Below are 25,266 nucleotides of genomic sequence, written 5' to 3'. Positions count from 1 at the left end.
AATCCATAAGAACTGTTTACGGTCCATATGGTAGTTGCAATAACTGGTAGAGCAGAGCAGTGCTTTAGCTCCATCCTTATTCCACCAGAAACTTCTGTTTGCCTCCTGTAACAAGGGTCCCATGAGGCATGTTATACATATCTCTGCCACTCAAAAAAATCCCCCTCTGTGGGATTTTTTTGTGAGCAGGTATAAAACAAAACATGGAGATAGTTTATGTATTTCCTGTAGACACTGGAATTCTTTTAGATTTTAAAATTGTCAGCACTTCTAGACCTGGATTCCCATAAAAAGAAGTTTTAACCATGGACTCTTTCATATACTTCAGATTCATTTAGTTGTTAAAACTGAAAAATAGTATCAACAGACAAAAATATCTAAGGGAATGCCAAAGCAGACTATAGATATAAAGCCTTGTTGAGACCTGTATTTTTTAAAAATAAACTAAGGCTACTGTCTGTGGCTACTTTTAAAAAATAATTTAAATCTATTTGATAACGTAATTTGAAAAACAACTGCACCCTCGGTGACTTAGTTTGTTGCCATTTTAGTCAAATCAGAAAATTATCTTTCTAGACACTTTAATGAAATTAATTTTCTGACTTGAGGAACCTCAACCTTAAAATAGCTAGTTTCCATTCTGGTAGCAATCGAGTTTCTTTGTGGGATAGCTTATCTTCCCCTGCCACTGTTGTATTGCTAACAGTATTTAAGACACCTAATTTTAGGTGAGCTGAATTCTGTAGTGCCATCACTTGATTGTGTATAATCCCTCTAGTGCTCTCCACAAAAATCCAGCGTTAAGCTAAGTGCAGTCTTTGGATCCTCCCCTGAGAAAGGAGACCCGTACAAAACCGCCTCTCCCTATGGCAAGCTATTTCAGAGACAGTGTTGTTCCCATTTCCCAATTAATATCTGAAGTGTTAATATTTAATATTAGCCAAGATGTCTTATAATTTGCCTTTGACTCAAGCTTCTGAACTGGTGCCACAAATAGAGGTTTTAAGAATGTATTTGAGCACGTGATGAACTTGCCCGAGGAGGAAGAATTTATAATTAAAACAACATTTAAACAAAGATCCATTGGAGAAAAGCAACCACTGCTCATCTACTCTCCCCACAACTACCTTAATGCTGGCCAGTCCAGTCTTCCAACCCATCATACAGCAGGCAGTCAAGTGGAGTGACACAAGCTGGTTTATGACTGATCAACAAGGCATAGATTCAGTTTAGGAAAGCTTTCTCTAAATGTACTACTACCTGTAGGAGCAGGGTTACCTTTTGTCACGTTGAGAAAGTACTATGACATTTCTGACTTCCTCCAGAAGCTTATGAAAAAGCAGCTCTGTTATATAGTTTTCCATGGAAAATCCATCCAGCAGTGCTGTTTTGGATTTGAGTCCAACTCCTTATCTTATATGGACTGTTAGTATAATGGGACTGTAGAAAAGAAATGATAAACACCAGAACAGCAGAGCCTTTGAATTAGCTGCATTTTTTTACGAGATCCCACTTACAAAAGACTGTATGTATTCTCTACTTCTCAGGCCAGAGGGCACTAAGAGGCGCGTTCCAGCTGGCTTCAGACCAAATTGAGTTTTTCAGCACCATTCCTAGAGTTTTACATTGCTGGCCACGATCTTTTTTTGCTGATAGGGTCAGCTTTAAAAGTGGGAGGTTTCCATGGGGGTTTTGTTTGCTTGTTTGCTTTATTTTCCTTTGTTTTGTTTTTCAGTTCAGTACAAAGTAACAAATTAAATATCTTAAAATTACAAATTACACTGTTAATTTCAAAGAGCTTTGTTTTAGTGTGCAAAAAGTAGCTGCCAGTAATTACAGAAAATCTGCTTTTTAGAAGAAAAGAGAGCAATAAAATGAAAAGGGATTTTTTTTCCAAAAATGAAAAAGCTTTGGAAAAGTTCAGAAAGGTATTTTAAAAATTATTTTGAAAATTGGTAAATCATACTGCAAAGGATGATTTGTGAAAATTGGATTACTAGAAGTATATGATATTTTTGTAAAAATATCAGAGAGGCAACTCTGTAATGTAATTTGGAAAAAAACCTCTATGAATTGATTCTTGTGGCAAATAATGACAGAGCCTGAAACTGGATACATCAACCCATTTTCCTGATAAAGTTGAAACATTTTTCTTCCAATCTCTATAGTCACCACAAGATGAAATTAACTAAAAACTGGCTACTTAAAATATTACAAATTTTATTAAGCATCATGCAACTCAATGTCAATGAGTCCTAGAACTGTTGCTGAAAAAACGGACTGGCTACTGCTTTAATAAGAGTTTTGTTGTTAGGGTTTGGGGATTTTATTTTTTTGTCCTCAATAGCAGAAAGCCTGCTGCAACCTAGCATTGATGAACCTATCTTGCATTTGCTCCGTTATTTTGTTTACCTCTACCTCCTTAAATATGTTTTCTTCACAGTTTTTACCCAATCTTTAGCCATGACACCAACCAGCTAATTGCAATCAGGTCCCGTCTGCATGTTACTGTGGTTTCAGAATTTTTAGGATAGAATTAGCTAAAGTGCATTCAGTTTTTTAAAATTTGGTTTCCACCTTCCACTCCCCTCTCTTTACACTCATGATCTTAGGTTTTGTCATGAACCTATGATTTTTCAACCATGAACCATGAACAATGAACCAAATTTCATTAGGTTAAAAAACACAGTCTGATGTTTTATGAGCCATCATTAATCTACCTCAGCCGTATTGTATGCAGCTTCTGCTTCACGCTGAGCTAGAGTTTCAGCAATTTTAATCTGGATCTGCTGACCTCTAAAATATAGCGTTCTCAGTGCTTTTTTCCCTTGTTCCCCTTAGCTCCCACCTCATTTAAATAGTTATATTTAGACTCTTACCTGCTTTTCAGTAGATGCTACAGATTCCTGCATAAACTTGAACTTCATTATTTCGATGTAGGTCAAGAAATCATTGCTACTTATGGTTGGTTGTGGTCATAAATCTTTGCAGGCTTAGCATCTTCATTCTGATTTTTCAGTTTAAAGCATAATTTTGTTTGAAGCCTTATCAATCACTGATACACCTTTTAGATAATGTCTCCATACAATGCAGAAGGAAAACAAAAGATTGTACAAATTTCACATATGTTTAACAGCAATTTACTGATGTTTAATACTAGAACACTCAAAAACATGACAGAATTATTTACTTATTCTGAAAACAAATAATATTTGCCTTAAAAATATTTGCTGTGCATTTGTGATGCTTTTTTGTTCCCACCCACCCCCCCTTTACAGAAGTTAAATTCGTCTAGTTCATCCGAAGGTAGCACAGTTGATATCGGACTTCCTGCAGAAGAACAACCAGAAGCTGAACCCGAAGAAGCCCAGGAGCCAGAGGCCTGCTTCACAGAAGGTGTTTGGAACAAACATACTAATAATACTTATTCATGCAATATGAAATAGTTATCTATTCAAACTAAGTATCAATATTCGTGTATTGAATTACTCTTTTGTTAATGTTTAAATCATGATTATTAGTGGTAGTACTTTTAGACCATAATTTACCATATGGATACTGATACCACAATTATACTATGTATCAGATAAGCAATTAAGAAAACATTTTATCAGAAATATATCATTATCGCTGAAAGTTTTATTTTAGTATGAATAACTGTACTTTCTGAGTTTAGTTAGTCTTCTAGGTAATAAAATAACACACCATATTTATACCACTCTTCACAGATATCTACCAAAGTGCTTTATAAAGTATACATCATTTAAATAGATGATGAGTGGTAAATAAAAACTGCACCTTGATGGTTTTGTGCAAAACGCTAAATGAACCTTTTACAAATTGGCAAAAAGAGAAGGAAGAGCCTTTGTGCCACCTGGGGCAAGAACAGTCTCACCGGGTGGACTCATTCATCTTTCATGCTTCCTTTTATTGGCCCTTTTACAAAACTCAATAAAACAAGAATCTGATCATAAACTTTATTTGCAAAGGCATTTCCTTCCAAGAAACGTTATGGATGTGTGCATGTAAAGGAGGTGGCGAAAGGAATAGGTTTAAAACAGTAATGTAAGGATACAAATGCCCTTTATGTTATCTGTAAGCAAAAGCTACATTTAGAGTTTGGAAAATAAACACTACGGTCAGTGCTAGGGTTGGGTTATTTCTGGACATAACAGACATTTCTTTAGAAATTTACACTGAACTAGTAAGAAGTAGTACTGTAACAGACTTGGATTTGGCAAAGAAAATACCATTATTGATTACTTGTATTTTTCTACCTAAATGAAAGAAGAAACAAAATCAAGTCAGCAGCTAAATCATAAAACTTAAGTAAATTAAGGGCACAAGTTAGAGATGTTAGCTGGTGCTGAAAAGCTCAGAACTCAGATAGGAGGCTTAGCGTTTTTTCATACATTAAATGTAACATTGTCTGGATTTAGTATCCCAAACAAAAGAAAGTACAATTTAATAACACTTATACATATCTTACTACATAAACCTACTGTACATTTGGATGACTATTTATATTTTTAGTCCTACTTTGTATTTTGCAATTTGGCTTCTTGTTCCATGGACTTCTATCTTTTTGCATGTGCTGTATTGAGCACTTAGTTCTTGATATATGAGAAATACTTTCTTCTCACTTCTTGATTTAATTGTAAATTTCAGTATTCCCAGTGTTAATTTTTTTTGCTTTGGAGAAAAAGGTGGTCATCTAGGTGAAAATTTATTGGGTTTTTATAAAATAGCACAGCTTCTAGAAAGGTAGCATTGTATCATTAACAGAATGAATAACCCAAATTAATGCAATTCAACATCATCTCTTTTTTTCCCTCCTCTCAATATATACACTGTTTCAAAGGCTGTGTACGAAGGTTCAAGTGCTGTCAAGTAAGTATAGAAGAAGGGAGAGGAAAGCAGTGGTGGAACCTTAGAAAAACCTGCTTCAGGATTGTCGAACACAACTGGTTTGAGACTTTCATTGTCTTTATGATTCTCCTCAGTAGTGGAGCTCTGGTAAGTAAAACATGAACAGAGTGTCACAATGTTGTCAGAAAACTTCTTAAAAGTTGGCTCTTCAAACATTGTTTTAACTTAGTTTTCTCCACCTGAATGAATACATAATTCAAATGACAGGACTAAACTTTAGTCAGGCCTTTGAAAGAATGGTAGAAAATGTCTCTTCTCAACAATATGTCAAAAAAGAACAGACATAATTGATTAGAGAGAGCTTAACACCTTTGCTGAAAGTGACAGTGATACGCCTGAAGCAGGGAGAGGGACAACATGTGAAGAAGAGAACATACTTTGTGATTTGAGTTTGCTCTCTAGTTTCACTGGTGTTTACTGATATATCTCAAGCAAAAGAACTGTCACTGATGGAAAAAAGAAAAGTTTGGAAGTAACTGTAATGGCATAAAGAGCTCACAACACCTCACAAGAGCCATAGCTGGCTTATAGAGTCTTATAAATGTTATGTGCTAGAACAGCAAGAAAGATTAAGACTGTGTAATTATTCCTTTCTAAGAATAAGAATTTATTATTTATGCTTCTAATTCAACTTCTATTGACTCATACTCATGTAGACTAAAGCGATATCCGTAAAAACATGAATTTGCTTTAAGGTTAGCAAGTATGTGAGGGCAGAATAAAAACAAGCCAACCATAATATAGATCTATAACAATTAAAGAAACAAAACATACCAATAATATGTTATTTCACAAATACAAAGAATGACAAAAAATAAAAAAATTGAAGATGAACTGTTAAATAAACGTGAATCTGAATACATACTGAGCTGAAGTTTCTTAGGGAAACTACTAGCCCTGAGATAGTGTAGAGTATATCTAGCATCTACCCTGGTGGATGCAATTACCCTTTGTAAATTACTTAAGTTCCTACATCATAAAACAAAGTTGTGCTGCAAAGTTGTATTATAAACTCTATAGACCACCCCCAACACTTTAAAATACTGTTAATGATTAGAGGTTTATGATTATACCTATCATTTGTTTCAGTTAAATCTTTAAGAATCGTTCTGCTTTTGTTTGGTCTAGTATCAACACAACCACCAAATAAGCAACTTTTACTCACCACCATGTGACACCTTCCTTGTGATAACCTGTGATATTAAAACCCTGAAATAATAAAAGACTCAAGTCTATACTATTGAATTTTGGTTCATGCTACCAAGTGGAGAAAACCTTTAGTGACAACGATTTAAACGAGAGAAAAGTACTGGCAAGAGATCTGGTAAAGGTGAATTACCATCATTGTATTTAGAGGAAGTTTGAGATACGTTCCCACAGCGTTAGCATCTCATGCTTGTGAAGGTGTGTGTCATCCACAGAATATTTATTTTGTGAAAATGCACCAGAGACCAGGGACTATCCCACACCTCTGGATGTGTGAGACCCTGCTCTGCCTTCAACTTCCTTTGTGATAATGAAAAGGTCTCTTTGGACCTGGACTGTAACCCATGTTCACCCCAAGGCCACACTCCAGATGAGCGTCACTGTCATTGACACCAGGAAGTCTGACAGGCACAAGCACACTGCAGGCTGCCTGCAAACCCCCACCCTAGGGACATTTAGGCACGGAGCAGGCACGCTTCCAGCTGCCAGGAGCACTGCTGGCTTAGCCTCTGGCATACTCCCATCCAGAAAACAAAAATGATATGTGTTGACTCTCCCAGTTTTGTGTGATTAAGTTTTTAGTGATCACATATGAATGTCAGGTACCATAGTGCCTGATCTAAGTATCCAAAATTACTGACACAAAGATGTTAATTTGATGACTGATAGACAAACACCAATCATTTGAGTAAAGTGATTCAAAAGCAGGTTGGGTAAAAATGAATGTTAATATCAATAAATAGCCAAATCGTTGCAAGCTAGCCTATCATTCCAGTTCTTTCAATCCAAGAAAATCAATTATTCTCCATAATAAATAATAGCAATAAAATGTAAAAGTAATTAAGGGGAAAATTTCTTGGAGGACAGGAACAATTTCTGAAAAGTAGAAGCTATATACATTTTCAAATGTCTAAAAATGAAAACACAGAAACAGTGTAAATAACATTGCAAAGATCTCAGAAATTTTATGTATCATAAAATGTGAATAACAGTAATGCAAATATTTGATTTAAATATTTTTTTTAAAAGAAAGGAAGAACTTGTTTTATGATTTATTACTTAAAATTTTCAAAAAGCAACAGGACTTAAAAGAGATGTCCAACTTAAAAGAATTAAAAGGGACTTAAAGAGACTTAAAAGTCACATCCAACAGGACTTAGATACATCCTTGTCCCTAAATTAGAGAGATATGGGTTTTATGGATGGACCACTTGGTGAATAAGGAATTGGCTGTATGGTCGCACCCATGGCTAGTGGTCAATGGCTCCATGTCCAAGTAGAGACCAATGACGAGTGGCGTTCCTCAGGGGTCAGATTGGGACTGACGCTATTTAACATCTTTGTTGGTGACATGGACAGCAGGACTGAGTACACCCTCAGCAAGTTTCCCAATGACACCAAGCCATGTGGAGCAGTCGACACACTGGAGGGAAGGGATGCTGTCCAGAGGGACCCAGAGAGGCTTGAGAGGTGGGCCTGTGCAAACCTCATGAAGATCAACAAGGCCAAGTGCAAGGTCCTGCATTTGGGTCAGGGCAGTCCAAGCACAAATAGATAAAAATCTACAACCAGTGGAGTGGTTGCTGTATAATAGCTGGTTCTGTGTCCTGTGAGCTGGAAAATATAGTTCCTATGCCTTTTTGCGAAGAAAGATTGTTTCCTTTTTTTGTTGCTCTCTTTTTTTTTTTGGTTACAACCTGAAGTATGTACAGTTTCAAAATGGAATAACAAATATCTTTGAATGTTTTTACTCACAGGCTTTTGAAGACATATATATTGAACAGCGTAAAACTATCAAGACCATGCTGGAATATGCTGATAAGGTCTTCACTTACATCTTCATTCTGGAAATGCTGCTGAAGTGGGTGGCCTATGGCTATCAAACATACTTTACTAATGCCTGGTGCTGGCTGGACTTCCTGATTGTCGATGTATGTAGTGTATTTCCTAGGTGTTACTTTTATATTTATTTTATCTGAATTAGGGTTTCACAAGGAATGCAAGATGTATCTGTAGCATGGGTGGTGTGGCTTACTTAGTATTAAAGTGCAATAAATATTACTGAACTTGCAGTCTTCACAGCTGTGTTTGAAACCAGGCTCAATAATCTTTCCTGCAAAGGTTATCTAATAGTTATTACTCTACTGTGCTGTGCTGTGAAATGATGGGGACCATTTCTTAAGATATTGATACAATTATGGAGAATTTAAGAAGTAATGTCCTAAGCAATCCCCCCTTCAGAAAACCTCCCATATGCAGAAATGTTTCTGCAGTCTATGAAGTTCTCTGTGTGAAACTAAAATACTATGTTTTACATACTTATGAAACCACAATCAGCTGCTCCATTTTTAGACAGAAATTTCTGGTAAAACTTATAAGAAAAACAAATATTAAACAAGCTCAATTATAAAATCAAGATGCATTTTGTAACTTACTTTTGTAACTTAAGATGCATTTCAGTAACTTAGAAACAGACACTGAATAGATAAAAAGTGAACTTCCTAAGCAGTTATGGACCCAAAGAATTGCTAAAAATCCAACAGTTTCTGAATGTGTTCCCAGCATACAAGGGCTAATTAAAGCAGTTCATTTTCTCAAGCTTTTTTTTGTGACTGGTGCCTACAAGCTTTTTGATTGGTGTACATTTTGGATTAAATATATCTAGGATTTAACTTTACATAAACAGCTACAGATAACCATGTTCAAACACAGTACTCATACAAAGAAAATATCCTTTCTTTGGAAAAAAATGTCATTCTTTAGTACCTATATTCTTCTCAAAATGGGTACTTAAGTGGCACAAAAAAGCCTGAAGAAGCTTGCAAGCAGAAGCAACTCCCATTTTCTAAACTCACTTTTACTAATATTTGAGCTTGTTTAAATCATAATATCCCAAACAGCCATCTTCTGAATGTGAAAATTTGAGTACTTCTTTGTGGGAAGGTATAACACATATTCAAGCATCTGAATAAGCTCACAATTAAATCCTGGATTTTAACACCTGGATATTTTCTTTAATTTGTCTGTAGATTATGGCAGCTTGAAAGCTAAAAGTTTTCAGTAGTATGATGGATGTGCTGGAGAAAGAAATTCAGAATTCAGAAGAACCTAGTTTTGCGGGCTGCTAGAGCTCAGGATTGACAAGTACAGAAAAGCTATTAAGTTTTAAAAGCTAAAGAACTCACGTATAATGTTTGTTTTTAAATATGGTTCATAAAGAGCACTGTCCCAGAGTTCTCTTTACCTGATGCATTGTTCTTTGTAATGAAACAGTACATGCGACTGTTATGCTATTTTTGTCCCAGTAAATAGTTAAGGAATTAGAACAGCGTCATGAAGGAGCATTTAGGGGAAATGGGAAGAACAGAGAAGGTATTATTTTGACAGGAGCCACAGTAAATGTAGAGAATATAGTATTCCTCACTGTGACAATGTAGGGACATACAATATATAAAGGCCTGTGGAGTTCTGCCACCTATGGAACTGTTCTTACAAGTTCTTTAAGAAACAGCATAATCCAGGTTACTGTCAGCCTGTAGAGCACATAAATTCAGCAGACAGGCAAAATGATTAGTCAGTGTAACCTAATATAGAAAAATTAATGCTTTCTACCAATTTCCAGAGGAGCAATGTTGCTCTGTGACCCATCTGTTAATTCAAAACAGGCTTCAATCATTTCCCTTTCAGTTTTGGGCAATCAAATTGGCATTATCAACTATAATGACTGATCCCAACAGCACTGTAAAACAAAGAAAAAGTGAGAGCCATACCTAAATTGGTAAAAAAGAGAGATTAATTTAATTTGCTTTTTGTGGTTTTAAATGCCCTCAAATCACTAGCAAAATATGAAATTCAGAAGTGTTTATGTTTCCAGATATTGTTACGTTGTGATATTTTTGTTTGTTTATTTACCTATCCTACTCTTATTTCATATTGCTTTTTTTTTTTATTTAAAAGACTTCCTATTCCTGAAGAAAGTGGTCCAAAATTAGATTCTTCTAAAGAAGTTTATATCTCACATCTATGGTATGTAAGGTAGTATGTACAATGTAATAATTTTTACTTTCCTGTTTTCGTATAGGTCTCTTTGGTTAGCTTAACAGCAAATGCATTGGGTTACTCTGAACTTGGTGCCATTAAGTCCCTTAGGACACTAAGAGCTTTGAGACCTCTAAGAGCTTTGTCACGATTTGAAGGCATGAGGGTAAGACAACATGAAAGAATCTGAAAATATGCATGCATAGAAAGAATCCATGCATGCAGAATAAGGAATGACAAGTCCATGCAGAAAGGCTGCACTATCTTTTTATCTATTGCATATCTTTTACTAACAGATAAGCAAAAAGCTTCATCAGTTCACCTAAATCCATATGCAGTATCTCATGGAAGTTACATTCATTAAGGTTACTTTACTTTCTAGCCAATCTCAGGAGTTTTCCATATAAAGCTTTGAAATTACCAACTACGAACTCTCTTAACAGATACTATACAATGAATAAAATGTAACAAGATTTTATTAATTTGTTACTGATAACATATCACAACATTTTTACAGGAATCTGATTTAGCATTAGTTAATGAAGATATTTTCTGTTAGTAGTTTAAATCCTTAATTTTTCTTCATATTTGATAAACCACCTTTGGTCTAATCCCACTGAATTGTACTAGAGATACCTGCTAGTGGTTTAAATCTATTTCTGAGTTTGGCTGACATTAAAAACAAATCAAGTTATTTGATTTTGCTATGAAATTATTCTTTTTGTAAGGTAAATGCTTTTCTTATTTCAACAAATCTGTATTCAATATTCAATACAATGTATATAAGGTTATTTCTTACTTATTGTGAGTACCTTAAAGGCCCTGCTTACTATTCATCTCACTCAAGAAAGCATTTTAACTTATTTTTTCATTTGTTTATACCGTCTGTTCCTTAAAGCCACTGAATACAAACTAACTCTATATGCATGTCACTGAAATATGTTTTAAGACAATGCTTTTTGCTACTTCATGGAAACATAAGAGGAAACAATGCACTAATGAATTTCAAGTCAATTATAAACCACTGGAATAGCCTGGAATATACTGTATGAACAACCTTTAGATACAAATCTAAGCTTAATCAAGTCAAACCGAACCTTAGAATTCTGTTCCTTAAATTGTATTAATCAGGCTCATATCTCTACTTCGGAATGCATCAGAAACATATATTCCTAACCAATGATGACTAGATAGCAAATTGGCTTTTAACAGCTTTCTCATAATTTGAAATTCATGAATCAATATTCAGCAGGGTAAAAGCTGGTCAAGTACTACAGAATGTATGATTTTTCCTTCAAGTTTGGAAGGATTATTTGATTTAGCCATTTTCTATTTCTCTTTCTTTGTACTTACTGTTCATGAACATTCAGATAAATGTGGTTTTGTGCAGAGAAATGTCGGGAAATTACTGTCAGCTTTACTTTTTTAATAATGTTCTGGTCAGCTGCAGGGGGACTGGGAGACCAGTACAGAAGTTACCCAGGGACAAGAAATGCTGCTCTTTAGATGACGTTGGAAAAAACAGATCATTTCTAGAAAGATAATGACAAAACTGATTGTCAAATGTTTATTCCATTTTTCTGTATCCTTATATGATTGCCTTAGTATATTTCCCACTTAAAAGCTTTAGGATCTTCGTGCTCAAAGAAAAGTACCTGTTATTTGAAATCTATTTACTGCTTTCCCTTATTTCTCACTGAATAACTATGAAATGAAGCCAGAAGCCCAATCATATGATAGAATTTCGGATACACAACATGAATAATTCACAAGTAACCTACTGTGTAGGAATCACAGAAAAGCCTGGAAAAGCAAAAAAGGTTGCAGCTCTGTCCTCCAAGATTACTGATAATCAATGAAGTACCTGATTCCAGTCGCTTAGCAAGTTTGACTGGCCAACTGTATAGGCCTTATCTTTACTAATAGTTACGTGTACTTCTGAAAATGGTTTTTCCAAAGCACTTGGAAAGTATTCACAACAGCTTACTGACAGATAGTAGCATTACTGTATGAATGACTCACGAACAGTAAAAAGATTCAAATAACAAATAATTGACCAGCTCATGGTAAGACTATAGTCAAATTACAGTCTTCTCAGAAACTGAGTTCATTTCATAAAAATCCATAAAAACAGAAAGTAAAAATAAATCAACCCTCTTTGCTTTCTCATCTTGTCTATACCTACACTGAGCTGTGACAAAACAAGCTGAGTTTTTATTCAGCATGTATTTCTAATTTTAATGGCTAATCCCATGTTCAAAACTGTGGAAATTTTGCCCTGAAAATATAAGAGATCATATGTATTCCACAAAAGTCCCTGTATGTAAAAAGCTCTCCATCATTTTGTAAAACAATCTGCTAAATTCTGAGCTACTTTAAATCAATCTTAAATAAGTTTACCATTCTGGTGAATTGGAGGAATACAGTGTTTTACATAGTCAGTTAATACCAATAAGTATTCTGTTATCCCTAAATATGAAACGCACTTCACTTTCTAAGTTGTATTTTTACAAGTCTACAGTTCTACTCTGCCATTACAACTTAATTTTGTAATTATGCTGTTTCATAAATGGGACAAATTCTCTTCCCAAATTGAATGTAAGATATATGAATCACTTGCACCGAAACAGGGTACAAGCCGTCCGTAGCCTGTGCTTGCCTTGAGCACAGAAGTGAATTCTGCCTTATTAAAGGCATTTAAAATATCTGCTAGTATACTGAATTCTGAGAAATTTTAATACTTTCTGTAGTGAATCTCAAAAACAACTCCACCCAGACGCTGGAAGGCAAAGTAAAGAATTGCTTTAATTTAATTTAAACTTCTGTCTTAGGGTTTATATTCTCATCTCAATTAGTGTGTGTACTGAGCAGAAATATCTGCAGCCTGAGATTTGAATATACCCATTGCTTTTTCTTTAGCTTTTTAGTAGTTGCAATATAATGCTTTTGCGCTAGTTCTGAATTGATATGCTACTTGTAAATGTAGAATACTGAGTATACATTGCTTTGCTGAGTCAGAGAATTAAGTGACAATAAAGCATGCATTTGTGTCTAATTTCACAAAATAAAGCATGTCATGCCGTGCTTGATTTATTTATTAGAGAAATAGTAGAAGGCAGCAAACAATCTGAAATCCACTTGCACTTTCAGTTTTGCATGCCTTATGCATATTTCTGGCTGATGGCTTTAAACATTTACTGTATTTCAAATTTCCAGTCCAATTTCATAACTTGTAAAACTCAATTAGAGTATTTGATGTCTTAAATATCCTCTAAAATTCAATGGCTATTCCTTAGATTCCCTTACCCAGAAAGTGATAATGAGGCATTTTCGAGAGTACTCCAAACTTCATTAGCAGGGAAGAAACATTTCTCATATGACTGAGTTATAAAACATAACATCAAGTGTCTGTCATTACAGATTCACAACTAATAACAGGCTATATATTTCTATTTCATATAGGATAACCTTTCTTCAGCTTGGATGGGGTGGACCACTGGTTCCTCCCCTTATCTGTATTATGGGTACAGTATTTCCCCCTTTTCTACCCTTAATGATTACATTATGACTAATCACTACATTGTGTATTTAGGGTTAGAAGGAGAGACAATCTTATTTGAGAGTCCCAGTAGGAGCAAAAGTAAATTACATATATTCACCCTATACCCCCTTCTTAATTGCTTTAAATCTCTGGAAATAATCCTTTGAAATTTCTGATGTTAAACAAATAACTTGAAAACTGAGTTCTTTTTGCAGGAGAAAGGTACCTCAGCTATTTTTAGAATTTTAGATGCTTTTTGAACTGAGATAAAAATGGCTTTCTTTAAAAGTATGAATCTGGCTTTTAAATTGTTTTGGAAAGATCCGGGCTTTACTCTGTTACTCTATTTTATAGCTACATACATTAAAAAATATCCCATAGAAAGCTTGACTGTTACTTATAATACATTAAGCACACACCAAAACACTATGAATAGTCACAGCTACTAATACTTATATAACTGCAGTTTAAATTTTTGCATATTTATAAACCCTTGTATGTTACATTAAGTAAATCACTCCAAGTGTATATAGATAACACAGGACATCATATAACATATATAATCCTTTCTTGGAATCGGAATTAAACCTTCTTTGGACTGTGTTGGAAACTATTTTTTGTAACCTTTTATAAAATGCTAATAACACTATTATTTTTGTAGTATCTTTCTTGGGGTTTAGAAATGTCCTGCAGGAGACATGTCAGTGATATAAAAAATTCGCTTTCGCTATCAGATCCTTAGAAAAATCCACTTCTTAGACTACAACCCTTGCAAGCACCAACTGTAGGAGAGTATCATTAGTGCAGGGGTTTTTATAGATTCAGTGTAAATGATGTATCAACATAAACAGCATTTACTGTAAATTTAGCATCTTACCTCACAGTTAAAAATTATGTGTTCACTCTCAAGAAAGTGTATTCACTATCTTCTGCAACTTTCTCTTAAATATAGAGGAATATGTTTTGTTGATCAAAAGATTGTGCACTTTGAAGGATTTTTTGAGGACCGTGATCTTATTCATTACCTTTGAATTTTAAGGAAAATAGGAAATATCTTGTATTTTGAGATTTTTCTTAGACTATAATTCTACAATTAGAAGAGAACTTTTGAAGGAGTTTCTTACATAATTGAAGCTGATATGATTTTGTGTCCAGATTTGTGTTTGTTGTATCTTGAAGAAAATCCTTCCTTTTAGGATCAACTTTAATTGAAATTTGAATGAGATATATTATATAGTTTACATTTTAATTAAAAATGTTCAAGAACACATAAAGGTCAATAACATTTCATTTATGCAACAGGAAGACCAAAATTTTTTTTTTTTTTAACTGCATCTGGTGAAATTTGACGATACCGTTCCTACATCAAATAATTACTCTGTTTTCATGCTTGTGTGTATTTACAATATTTACCAGGTCTTCTCAAACAAATGCAGACATATGATTTATTGCTTGGCAGATAATTATTGTATTTCATCATACAGTTGGTTTAATTATGTCTTTTCTTCTGTGTTGTCTTCAAAAGTTTTTTGTCGTATACTTGATTTCTGGTGAGAAACAGAATCAAAGCTCCTCTGGGAAGCTCAGTATTTTGTTAAATCCAACAGTGTAGCTTGCTTTTTGAAGACTGTTATACGACTAAGAAATGCTTCTGTTGCTACTTTAATCAAGTTAAATTTTTTTGTGAAAGCTGGGACAGAACTGCGGAATCATTGAGGTTAGAAGGGACCTCCTGAGATCATCTAGTCAAAACCTCCCTGCTAACAGTTCTAGCATTCCAAGATATAAACTCACCACCCAATAGTATGAAATTTTTCCAGTACAAAGTGTTATAAAAACAGCTTGTGCATTGTTTGAGAAAGTATTTTGCTTTCTTTGAGGATAGAATTCTCTATCAGAAGCGTTCTTCAGTCAGCCACACTTCTCCACACTTCTAATTAAGGAAAAGTAGAAGAGACTGCAATTGTTAAGGTAGTGATTTTCTTTTCATCTGAGATCTTTTGTCTCTTGCTTCAGCTTTATTTGTTCATTACTGTTAAGATTAAGATTTAGTTGTACCTCATTGTCAGGTCTCTCTGATTCTTTCCATCTGCCTGTCTTCTCTTTGCATACTCTCAGTTAAATCCAAATTTTTCTTTACAATTGCTGCTTTAAATGATATTTTTCTAATAATCTTCACCCTATATTCCCAATACAGTCTCCATTTTCCTCAAAAATGGAAAACCTTGTCATAAATCTTGTCATAAATACTCAAATTTTTTCAATTGTTTCACACGTGAGGTACTTCTAACATAAGTTCTAACACTGACAAAATGCATTCATTTCTTTCATGAAACAACCTTCTGCGTTTTTTTTATTGATTTAAATAACATTCTAGTCTCACTATCATAATTTACTTTTACATACTTTCTATTTGCTACTTTGTAGTGATCCTGAATTAAGGATAAGCATTCGTTTTCTAGACTAAGCTTTCAGTGAGGTGTTTTCCTTTGTTTCTAATGTTTCTAAACATTTTTCTAAATGTGATTTGATTATGGGCTTAAATAATTATAGGTCACGTAGCTAAGATTAAGTTATGTATACGTACATGGCATAAAAGTAAACTGTAGCAAAGGTGGCGATATTCTAGTTCTTTTACTAGGCAAAATCCATAAAATACCTCTAATTTTCGTTGGAGGATAGACAGACAAAGCCAGACTCTTCTCAGATGCGCCCAGTGATAACAAGAGGCAAAAGACACAAGTTGGGTTATCGATTATTCTTATTTAATATAAGAGTTTCTCACAGGAAGTCCATTAAGATAAAACAGAGAGGAGTAATTAATTGAAAATGAGAAGGTTTGAATAACTTGACTGAATCTACATTTTTAGATTCACCATGGTTCCTTCCTAGAATCATTATTTGGATCACGTCAAGTACATTGCACTTTCTCTCCCAGAAATATTTCTCATCCTCTGTTCTCCCTAAAGCCAGTTCATAGCTGATCGTCAAGCATATGCAGCATGCTTCTTCCCATTGTACCCGTTCCAAGCTACTCAATGAGAACATATGTACTTTTGAGGTGTCGTCTTAAAGTATGTATTGGCAAGTAAAAGAGTTGTCGCAATCTCTCGTTCTCTCTCTCTCTTCCTCCTTTTCCTTTCTCCCTCCCCCATTCTGTCCTCATCTGCTAGGTTGCATTGTCAGATATGTTTTACTACCTGAACTAAACATTGGAAAAATGTGATAAATTTTCTTTATTATCTTTGAATAAAAGCTCTACATTACTGCTGTGAGAACATTTAGTGAGAATGTACTTTATCCCTTCAACATAAAGAACTTTGAATCCTTATACATCCAGACATGACAACCCTCTTCTATCCAACTCCATGGATACACTCAGGTGAGACAGGTTATCTTGTGTGGGAATATTTTTCCTGTACTGCATCATCAGTTTTCTTCCTTAATGGGCACCTCCAAACCTCACACTAAGCAACTGCGGCAAAGAGCCCAAAGCCTCCACTGAGGATCAGTCCTAGTCCTCTGCACTGGGCGGGGAGTGTTTGCATTCTGTCTGCTGGCCCACAGGTCGGGTACTTCCATTGCCTTTGTGAGAGGAACATTTCCAGCAGATGTAGCTTCTAATTTAAGCCCTGTACCCATTTCCTCCAAACCCACTGACTTTCTGCCGTGTTATGACTTGTAGAAGTGTCTCCTCTAACTTAGAGAAAGACAGTTTTCATCACCTGTTTTGCAGTACCAGGGAGAACAGGAAGCCATTATTACAGCATTTTTGTTACTATGTGATCGGAACAAAGGGACTGGCCCCACCGTTTTTGTCACACTGAGACCCCTGCTGCCTTACAGAAGCTCTCAGGTTGCATGCGGGAAGGGACAATAGGAGTGAAGGCACTGCTTTCACATGTCATTGCAGAAACAAAATAGTCGTTGCTTTTCATCAGGGACTGTAAACACACAAGCAGACCGTGTACTATACTGCTACAAGATGTTTACATTACATGTATACTACACCCTGAAAAAATCAGTGATTGCTGATAAATTATTTCTCGGAGATTATTTTTTTAAATTTCTCTTTTTATTTTAGGAAAACAAATTGCTCCCAAGCGTCGTGTTTACTGAGTAAGAAAATAGTACATTGAATTTTCAGGCTTTGGGGAATTTTGAGATAGTAGAAATTCAGATGAAATCCCTGTTTTGCTGTTCAAGTGCCAGTCCCTTCAACTTTATAACTTGTCCTAAATTGTTTGTGATGAAAAAGGATTCCACAAGGTTTGATTTTTAGATGGTAGATGTTAGGTTTAAAAAGGAGAAAAAAATGTTTTCTTGTGCATACATGTGTATACATGTGTATAAATCATCATATTTGGAGTAAAATATCAGCAGAAATCTTCACTTGATTTTAACAGCTATATTTCACTGTTTCACAAGTTCAAACCAATTTCCTACCAGTTAAGAACCTCTGCCTATGAGAAAGAATTTGGCCTATTTTGTTGGAGATTGTTTGCGCTTTACTTAGGGATAACACAATGATGATCATGATCTCAGTGCTGTCTGTCATAAGACACTCTCAAGATGAAAATGAACTCAAATAGTTATCATCAACTGGGCATCTTCCAACTGAATTATTTTAAAGATTTCACAATTTTAATCTGAATTATTTAAATGTTTAAGATCACCTTCACTCTTGTTAATCTTTGTGCAAACCTGGATAGTAGCAAATTTCATCACTGTACTGGTGGATGATCTCATAATTCGTGAAAGTTGTATTTGCTGAGATTTTTTGGTTGTTGTTGATTAAGACTTTATCACCACTGAATACCCTGCAGGTCCACGCATTTCCTCTTTTTACCTGACAAACCAAATGAGAAAATTGAAGTAATTGCACGTTTCTTAAGGTACTTCTCTTCTAGAAATCTAGTGCCGTGTTTTACACAACACTGCCTATCTACAAGGTCCCAGATTATCTTTACACATACAGTTTTAGTAGTGAAATGACAGAAACTACCATCTCATAAACTCAAAGCCACCTGTGATCCCCAAAGTGTGAAAAGCTTATTAAGAGATGCTCTGCAAGAATTTCACCATTCTTCATAGATACAATCATTAGATGAATTTCATCCCTGGGGACTGAGGAGCTGTTCAAGTATTTTGGGGGGAAGGTACTTAAAAGAATTCTTGGGAACCTTTTGCTCTATACTACCTATCTTTGTGTTTCTACGTTCTACCCTACCTCTCAAAAGGTTTTGTCAGTAGGGCAATTGATATTTTGGATCGGGTTTTGCTGTGCAGTTAGCAAAATCCAGGGGCTTCTGGGGTTTGGATTTTGTTTGTTATCTTTTTCCCTTTGAACTTCTTTGATGTAGGGGTCTTCCTTCTTATCACATGGACATAAAAGAGCAGAATAGGTGCATATCTGTCTTAAATTTGGTTTGCATAACAAATTTTTTGATTGCATGTCACCTTATGAGCACGTCTGCTTTTGTAAGCACCAGTCTTTGGAAAACACCATTATTTGCATACAGAGAAGTTCCTATTATATATTTCTGACTTGTCTGATAGGAACATGTGTCCACGCTTCGTGATGGGTAAACTAGAAAATGCATAGTATACATACAACAGAGGATCCAGTCATAATGGAAAAGCTGTCATTTAAATGTACATGAAGGAGAGCCATATGTTGAATTCAAGCTGCTGGACAGCTGATCTCGCTGTGCTAGTGCTTGGCCTGTGAAGGTCCAGTGGTATGCTTATGCTGCCATAATACGAATACATCAGCTGATGCCCTGGTTCTCTTATAGCTGTTGCTTCATGAATGGAAAGAGCCAGGGATGATTAATTCTCAAGGCAGAGGTTTATTCCAATGTATCCTTGCATTGGACTATCAGACAGTGCTAGTCTTTCTGATTTAGGTATGGGCTTTCTTCATGGTTTCACTCAGATGCTCTTTTGATCCCCTGACTGGGAAAGTTACTGTGTTCCTTATGTCTTTTCCTCCCTTGGCTCAACTCCTCCACAGTTTAAGAGAGAATACACCTGTTACCTGATACCAACCACCTAGTCAATTCAGTGTGGTTTCAGCATCTTCTAGTCTTCCTTGTGTGATGTCTTCGAAGTCCTTCACTATTGAGAACATGCTAAACTCAGATCATGGATGTCACCAGAGCCTCCATTCCTGTCCACTCACAGCATGCGTACCTGCCCATTACAGCAATCTTATCTCTGTGGTGGTCCAAGAATCTAAACCAATGGCTACTTGCAGCTTTGCGTACATCTGGACTTTGGCCAGTTAAGCAGGGGAGATTCATGATCTTATGGTGGTCGTTCTTACCTCATACTTCTTCAAGACAAGGTGGTACTCATAGCTTACTCTCAAATCCTGCCCAAGGCAGTGTCAGTGTATCATTTGAGTCAGGAATTAATTTTTGTATCTTGCTTTAATGTGGCTTATGCTGCATATGCTATCGTCAAACTTCCTCTGCGTGCTGCTGTCTTTGAACAACTGGTTCTTCAATCTTTGTACTGCTAAGAGAGAGAGGAATGGCTTTTGGTTACAAGCACCATCTGAACACTATGACTGTGTGACCATATAGATAGTCAATTAAAGAGAAGGAAACTATATTTTTTTTCTGACATATGTATTCAAGCCCACAATTTGTTTCTCTTCCTTGGATTTCCTGAAGGCTTTCTCAGGCTTTCCCAGCTATCAAAGAACTGAGTATGGGAGGAATGTGTCTTATGCTTGTTAGGGCCATATAGCATGCACAGAAGATAAGGTTTGATTTCATCCTCAAAGGTCCTAGTGAAGTAAAAATTATTTGGCTTTCTGTGCTTGTGTATGTGAAACTTATGTGACAATGTACACGCAGAAGAAAATATGAGGTAACAGTTAAATAACCTCTCTACTCTTTGATGGACTCCTTGGAAGGACTCTGATATGAGATCTGGCACATCAAATCTTTGGGAAACTTTTCCTGTTTAAGCCTAAAATTATCAAGTTGACAACTTCCAATGTGGAGGCAAATAAAGTATTTTGTCATTTTAAGTAGGAAGAATGTTCCCAACATAATCCTGTAATCTTCCTTTCCGTCCCAAAGATGGTAACTCCTCCTCATTTGCACCAGGGACAGTTTGGAATTTCTTCACAGAAGCTGCAAAAGTTACAGAAAAAATGGATAAGTACTACTGAAGATTGTTCCTCGTTTGTTTACAGATTTCAGGAGGCCCCAGTATATCCATTAGTCAGGTCCAATGTAGGAATTCCTGGAAAGCCTGTGGCTGCTGAGATGCCAGGATCTATTGAAGCTATTTTGCTGAGGGAACTACAATACATTTATATCTCGCTATGTGTTTCAGGTATGTGTCCCACAGCAAGGCTGACTCTGGTGAAGCTTCCTTATATTCTACTCATACAGCAGGGATAAGATGGTATTTTGCATAATCCTCATTCTAAACGTATGCACAGCTCTGGTAGAAAAACTGGTGGGGTTTTTTTCAGTTCCATTTTGCTGTCTTCTTTGGACAGTTGTCCAAAAAAAGATGGAAACAGCAGCAACAAAAAGCTACTGGACTACTAATTTGTATTGACGTAATGTCATAGCCAGATGATAACACAGACAATTAGCATTGCAGTAATTCTTTTATCTTACATATATATCTGATGTTGCAAGATAAATGTTATGAAAATGTAAACATGAAAAAAATGTGTATATATATGAAATACTGCTTTCTTCTAAAGACATGGTTTTCCACAACCTTTTTTCTTTTTTTCCTGGATGAATATCAACTAAGATGTAAAATAGTCTATAGCCCATTTGTCTCTGTAGGTGTCAGGTGTTCCTTCTCACTTACTCTTACTGGTATTCCACCTACCTGAAACTACAGGAAGGTGAACGAGCAGAATCAGCTTGGGCTTTTGCAGCTTGCTCACCGGAGTCAGCCTGACCAACGACATCCCAGCCTTGAGGAAATGCAGAGGTAATTTTAAAAACCAAAAAAACTACTCTGCAAACATCTTTTTCCGATTTATTGACATTTTATTCTGTAACAAGGTATAACAGAAAATAGGCCCATAAGAGCAGCCCCTTTTAAAAGAAACAATATATTTAGAATCACATACATCTGATCTAGATTTGAAGAACAAACAAAAATAAGAGCTGTAGTTGCCAACATTCTTTTAACCCACTACAGACTTTTTTCAACAAGAAGAGATTGACAATTTTTATTTGATAAATTTTTAACTCATTAAGAAATGCTAATTGATCTCTTTTCTGCATTCAGTTCACTTTTCAATTGTTCTCACTTTTTTCTCTCCATTTGCTGTAATTGATGTGCGTAGATGTCACGTGTGTATGTATGGGTGCTGTCTTGGATACATATTATGTAAGCTAATGTCCTGGCTATCCCGATATACCTCAGCTATTCGTAAAGCAAATACTGAAAAAGTAAACAGAAAAAACACTGATAAATCAATTGCCTCTAACTGTATGTGTTGAAGAAATTAAAGACTTCTTCCTAAGGTGGACTTTACAGTCAGACAAGCATCTGACCAGCATGCAAAAATGCAGTTTTAGATTATAAATATGATAGGGCAAAGGCTCAACAGTTGTGGGGGAAAAAAATCAAAAAACAAAACGCAAACAGCAAACAGCTTCTAAAAGTTTTAATTTTCTTTTCTTCTTTTCTTAAAAAACCTTCCAGGGGGACTGGATAGCTCAAGGGGTTGGTAATAGGATACAGAGCCTTTCATCTCTAGGTCACCAGTTCGCACCCAGGCCAGGTCAGTAGTGACCAAAAATTGTTACCATTTGATGGGTTTTCAGTGACCTATATGAAATAAGTTGTTGGAACCGTTGTTGGAACAGTTGCTGGAAGCTGTTCACTTCTTATTCAAGAAGATGTGGCTGATCTTTTGGCAGTCTCAGTAGCAAGACTGCATTACCTGTTCATCTAAAGATGCAAGACACACAGATGGCATTTTGTAGAAATCTTTCTTTCTACAACTATTATCAATTCATAATTGCTGTAAAAATTACTGTAGCTGTTAGTATTCTGCTGCCTGTTCTGGATCTGTGCTGTGGTCCAATGGATCTCAGGGTTGTTAAAAAGGTAATTGCTACAGGCACTCCATTCACACAAAAACATTCTTCATGTGAGCACAAGTAACCTTAATTTATTTAAGTTGCAGAACTAAATCCGCATCTTTCTTTCTTGACATCTTTATTTTCAGGTTTTTCACCAAGACTAAACAGAGGAATTCAATCAGTATAACAAATGCAGAACATTTTTATGGGTGAAGAAAAAAAAAAGAAAAAGAAAAAGATAAGACAAGTACTAGCTGGCCTAGAATTTCAAAGCAGCAATAACATAATACAGTGTCAGGTCAGACTTGGAATAAAATCCAGAAAAACTGCATTCATAATTTTTATGTTTTTCTCAGTTCCATCAAGCTAAGTAGCAACAGATTTCTTCTCCCCACAGGATAGTAAAAAAACAGTTCCCTCACTCCTTTGAAAATGGTTTCTTATGTTCAGAATATTACTGGGACCTTGTTAGCTTTTTTAAACATTTTTTAAAATGGCTAGTTTATGCATACATCACCTAGATACTTCACATTTTCTGTAATAAAAATCTCAAGAAGCAAGCATGCTTCCTTTAAAGTTATCACCAAAAATAGATGCTGCCAAGAAAAGCTAAATTTTAAAAAATTCATGATTTTATAGAAGATAGGGATAATTCTCAGTTACAGGAAGGTCCCATTTCTACTATCTGGTGATGGAGGAGGCCCTTAAAATGAGAAGAAAATATGCCCTGAAATAACATTTCTACCTAAGATCTCTAAACAGGTCCTAATTCCTGGCCATAACATTTGGGAGGAGGAGGGTGCTGAGTGACGAGTAACACAACTACAATACTCCGCTTCCAAAGGCCTTCAAGAGGTTGTGAAATACAGGTAGTAAGATTGAGCAGCTCTGATCTTGCTCAGAATTATGTTGGTAGTGCAGAAGATCCCTCTGTGTTGCAGAAAGTAGGGACCAAAGACAGACTAAGACACCTTAATACACCCCAAATATCCACGACAATCCTTTCCTCTCTTACTGCAGGAATTGGATGACTGAGAAACAGAGCCCTACCGTATATTTCATTTTAACTTCCTACAAGGTCCTAAAAGTTTTACAGAGGAAAAAAAAATCAAAATAAAATATAACTTGTAAATGAGATCTGGTATTGGATACTTAAGGAGAAATGATTGCTCAGCTATTAGCCAAACAAATACCACAAAAGTTTTCATAGCTCTGACAGACACATGTGATTAATTACTGTATATATCAGAAAAAGACTCTTTTTGTCCACATAAGTAATTATTGACATCTTGCCTGCAAGGGACTGAGAAGGCAACCGGCCAAAAGTCATTCAAATGCAAAATCAAAACCCCTAAATGTGTCTTTGATATATGACCTTCTTTAGCGAAACGAAGGGTATGACTGACTTAAACTCAATACATGAAACAATAAGACTGGAGCTTGAAATAAATTATGTTGATTCAAGTAGACACATATTGCAAAACTGTCTTGCTTTTCTATACAAAGAAATAAATCTTTGTTATAATCTTGCATGGAACAATAAGGCAATAAAGATATGTATTTAATTCCTGCATAATCCTTTTAATGTAGAGCTTAGTTTCTAGATTCATGGCATTTGTGTTTTCAGCTTAAATTTCAAAGCTATGTTGATCTACAGGTTGCCATTTTTCTTTAATGATTTTAAAGCTATGATTTGATGCATTTTTAGAATTTTATTATGTCTGTATTTATACTTAACACATTTGTCTTTTTTATATAGAACACATCAGTGTCAGGCTTCATCTTACTACCACCAGGTCTTCTCTTTTGTTTTTCTTCAATTATTTTAATTTTCTCACTTTTCCTTTCATTACATGTTCTGATGTTAAGCATTTAAAAGAACAATGCAATGCTACAGTTATTAATGTACTGCTTTAACATTTATAGTATTAGTTTCTGAACAAGCATTTATTAAGCATTGGTAAAACAGTATACAAACTTTTATTGCTGTAAATATTCTTACACTCTCTTCTTTTTCCCCCTGTATTTGTGTACTAGGTGGTTGTGAATGCCCTTTTAGGAGCAATTCCATCCATCATGAACGTGCTTCTCGTTTGTCTTATATTCTGGCTAATTTTCAGCATCATGGGAGTAAATCTGTTTGCTGGGAAGTTCTACTACTGTGTTAACACCACAACTGATGAAAGGTTTGAAGTCGACCAAATCAACAATTTTAGTCAGTGCGAGGAACTCATAAAAAACAATCAAAGTGCCCGATGGAAAAACGTGAAAGTAAACTTTGATAATGTAGGATTTGGGTATCTATCTTTACTTCAAGTAGTAAGTGATCACTCTTTATATACCTCTTACTGTTTATATGTAATAGTGAAAAGCATTTCTAGCCAAAAAGACAGAGAACTTAGTTACCTGATGATTTTTATCTGTGTCTTAGTAATACCGCTGCACTGCTAACTGACTGCTCTTTTCATAGTA

At 35.4% G+C, this 25,266-nt stretch overlaps 1 protein-coding gene across 1 annotated transcript in view; it reads left to right on the top strand.

Annotated features, from left to right (window-relative positions):
• Positions 1–25,266, top strand: part of LOC128912498 (sodium channel protein type 1 subunit alpha) — a 68,775-nt gene that overhangs the window by 32,064 nt on the left and 11,445 nt on the right. Inside the window, exons 17-21 of the mRNA XM_054208499.1 lie at positions 3,279–3,396; positions 4,862–5,016; positions 7,893–8,066; positions 10,217–10,339; positions 24,832–25,113. Of these exons, the coding sequence (XP_054064474.1) occupies positions 3,279–3,396; positions 4,862–5,016; positions 7,893–8,066; positions 10,217–10,339; positions 24,832–25,113 (852 nt within the window). The remainder of the gene's footprint in view (positions 1–3,278; positions 3,397–4,861; positions 5,017–7,892; positions 8,067–10,216; positions 10,340–24,831; positions 25,114–25,266) is intronic.

Source organism: Rissa tridactyla, chromosome 7 (genome assembly GCF_028500815.1).
Source record: "Rissa tridactyla isolate bRisTri1 chromosome 7, bRisTri1.patW.cur.20221130, whole genome shotgun sequence".
In the NCBI taxonomy this organism is placed as follows: Eukaryota; Metazoa; Chordata; class Aves; order Charadriiformes; family Laridae; genus Rissa; species Rissa tridactyla.
This window is presented reverse-complemented; position numbering and strand designations above follow the sequence as displayed.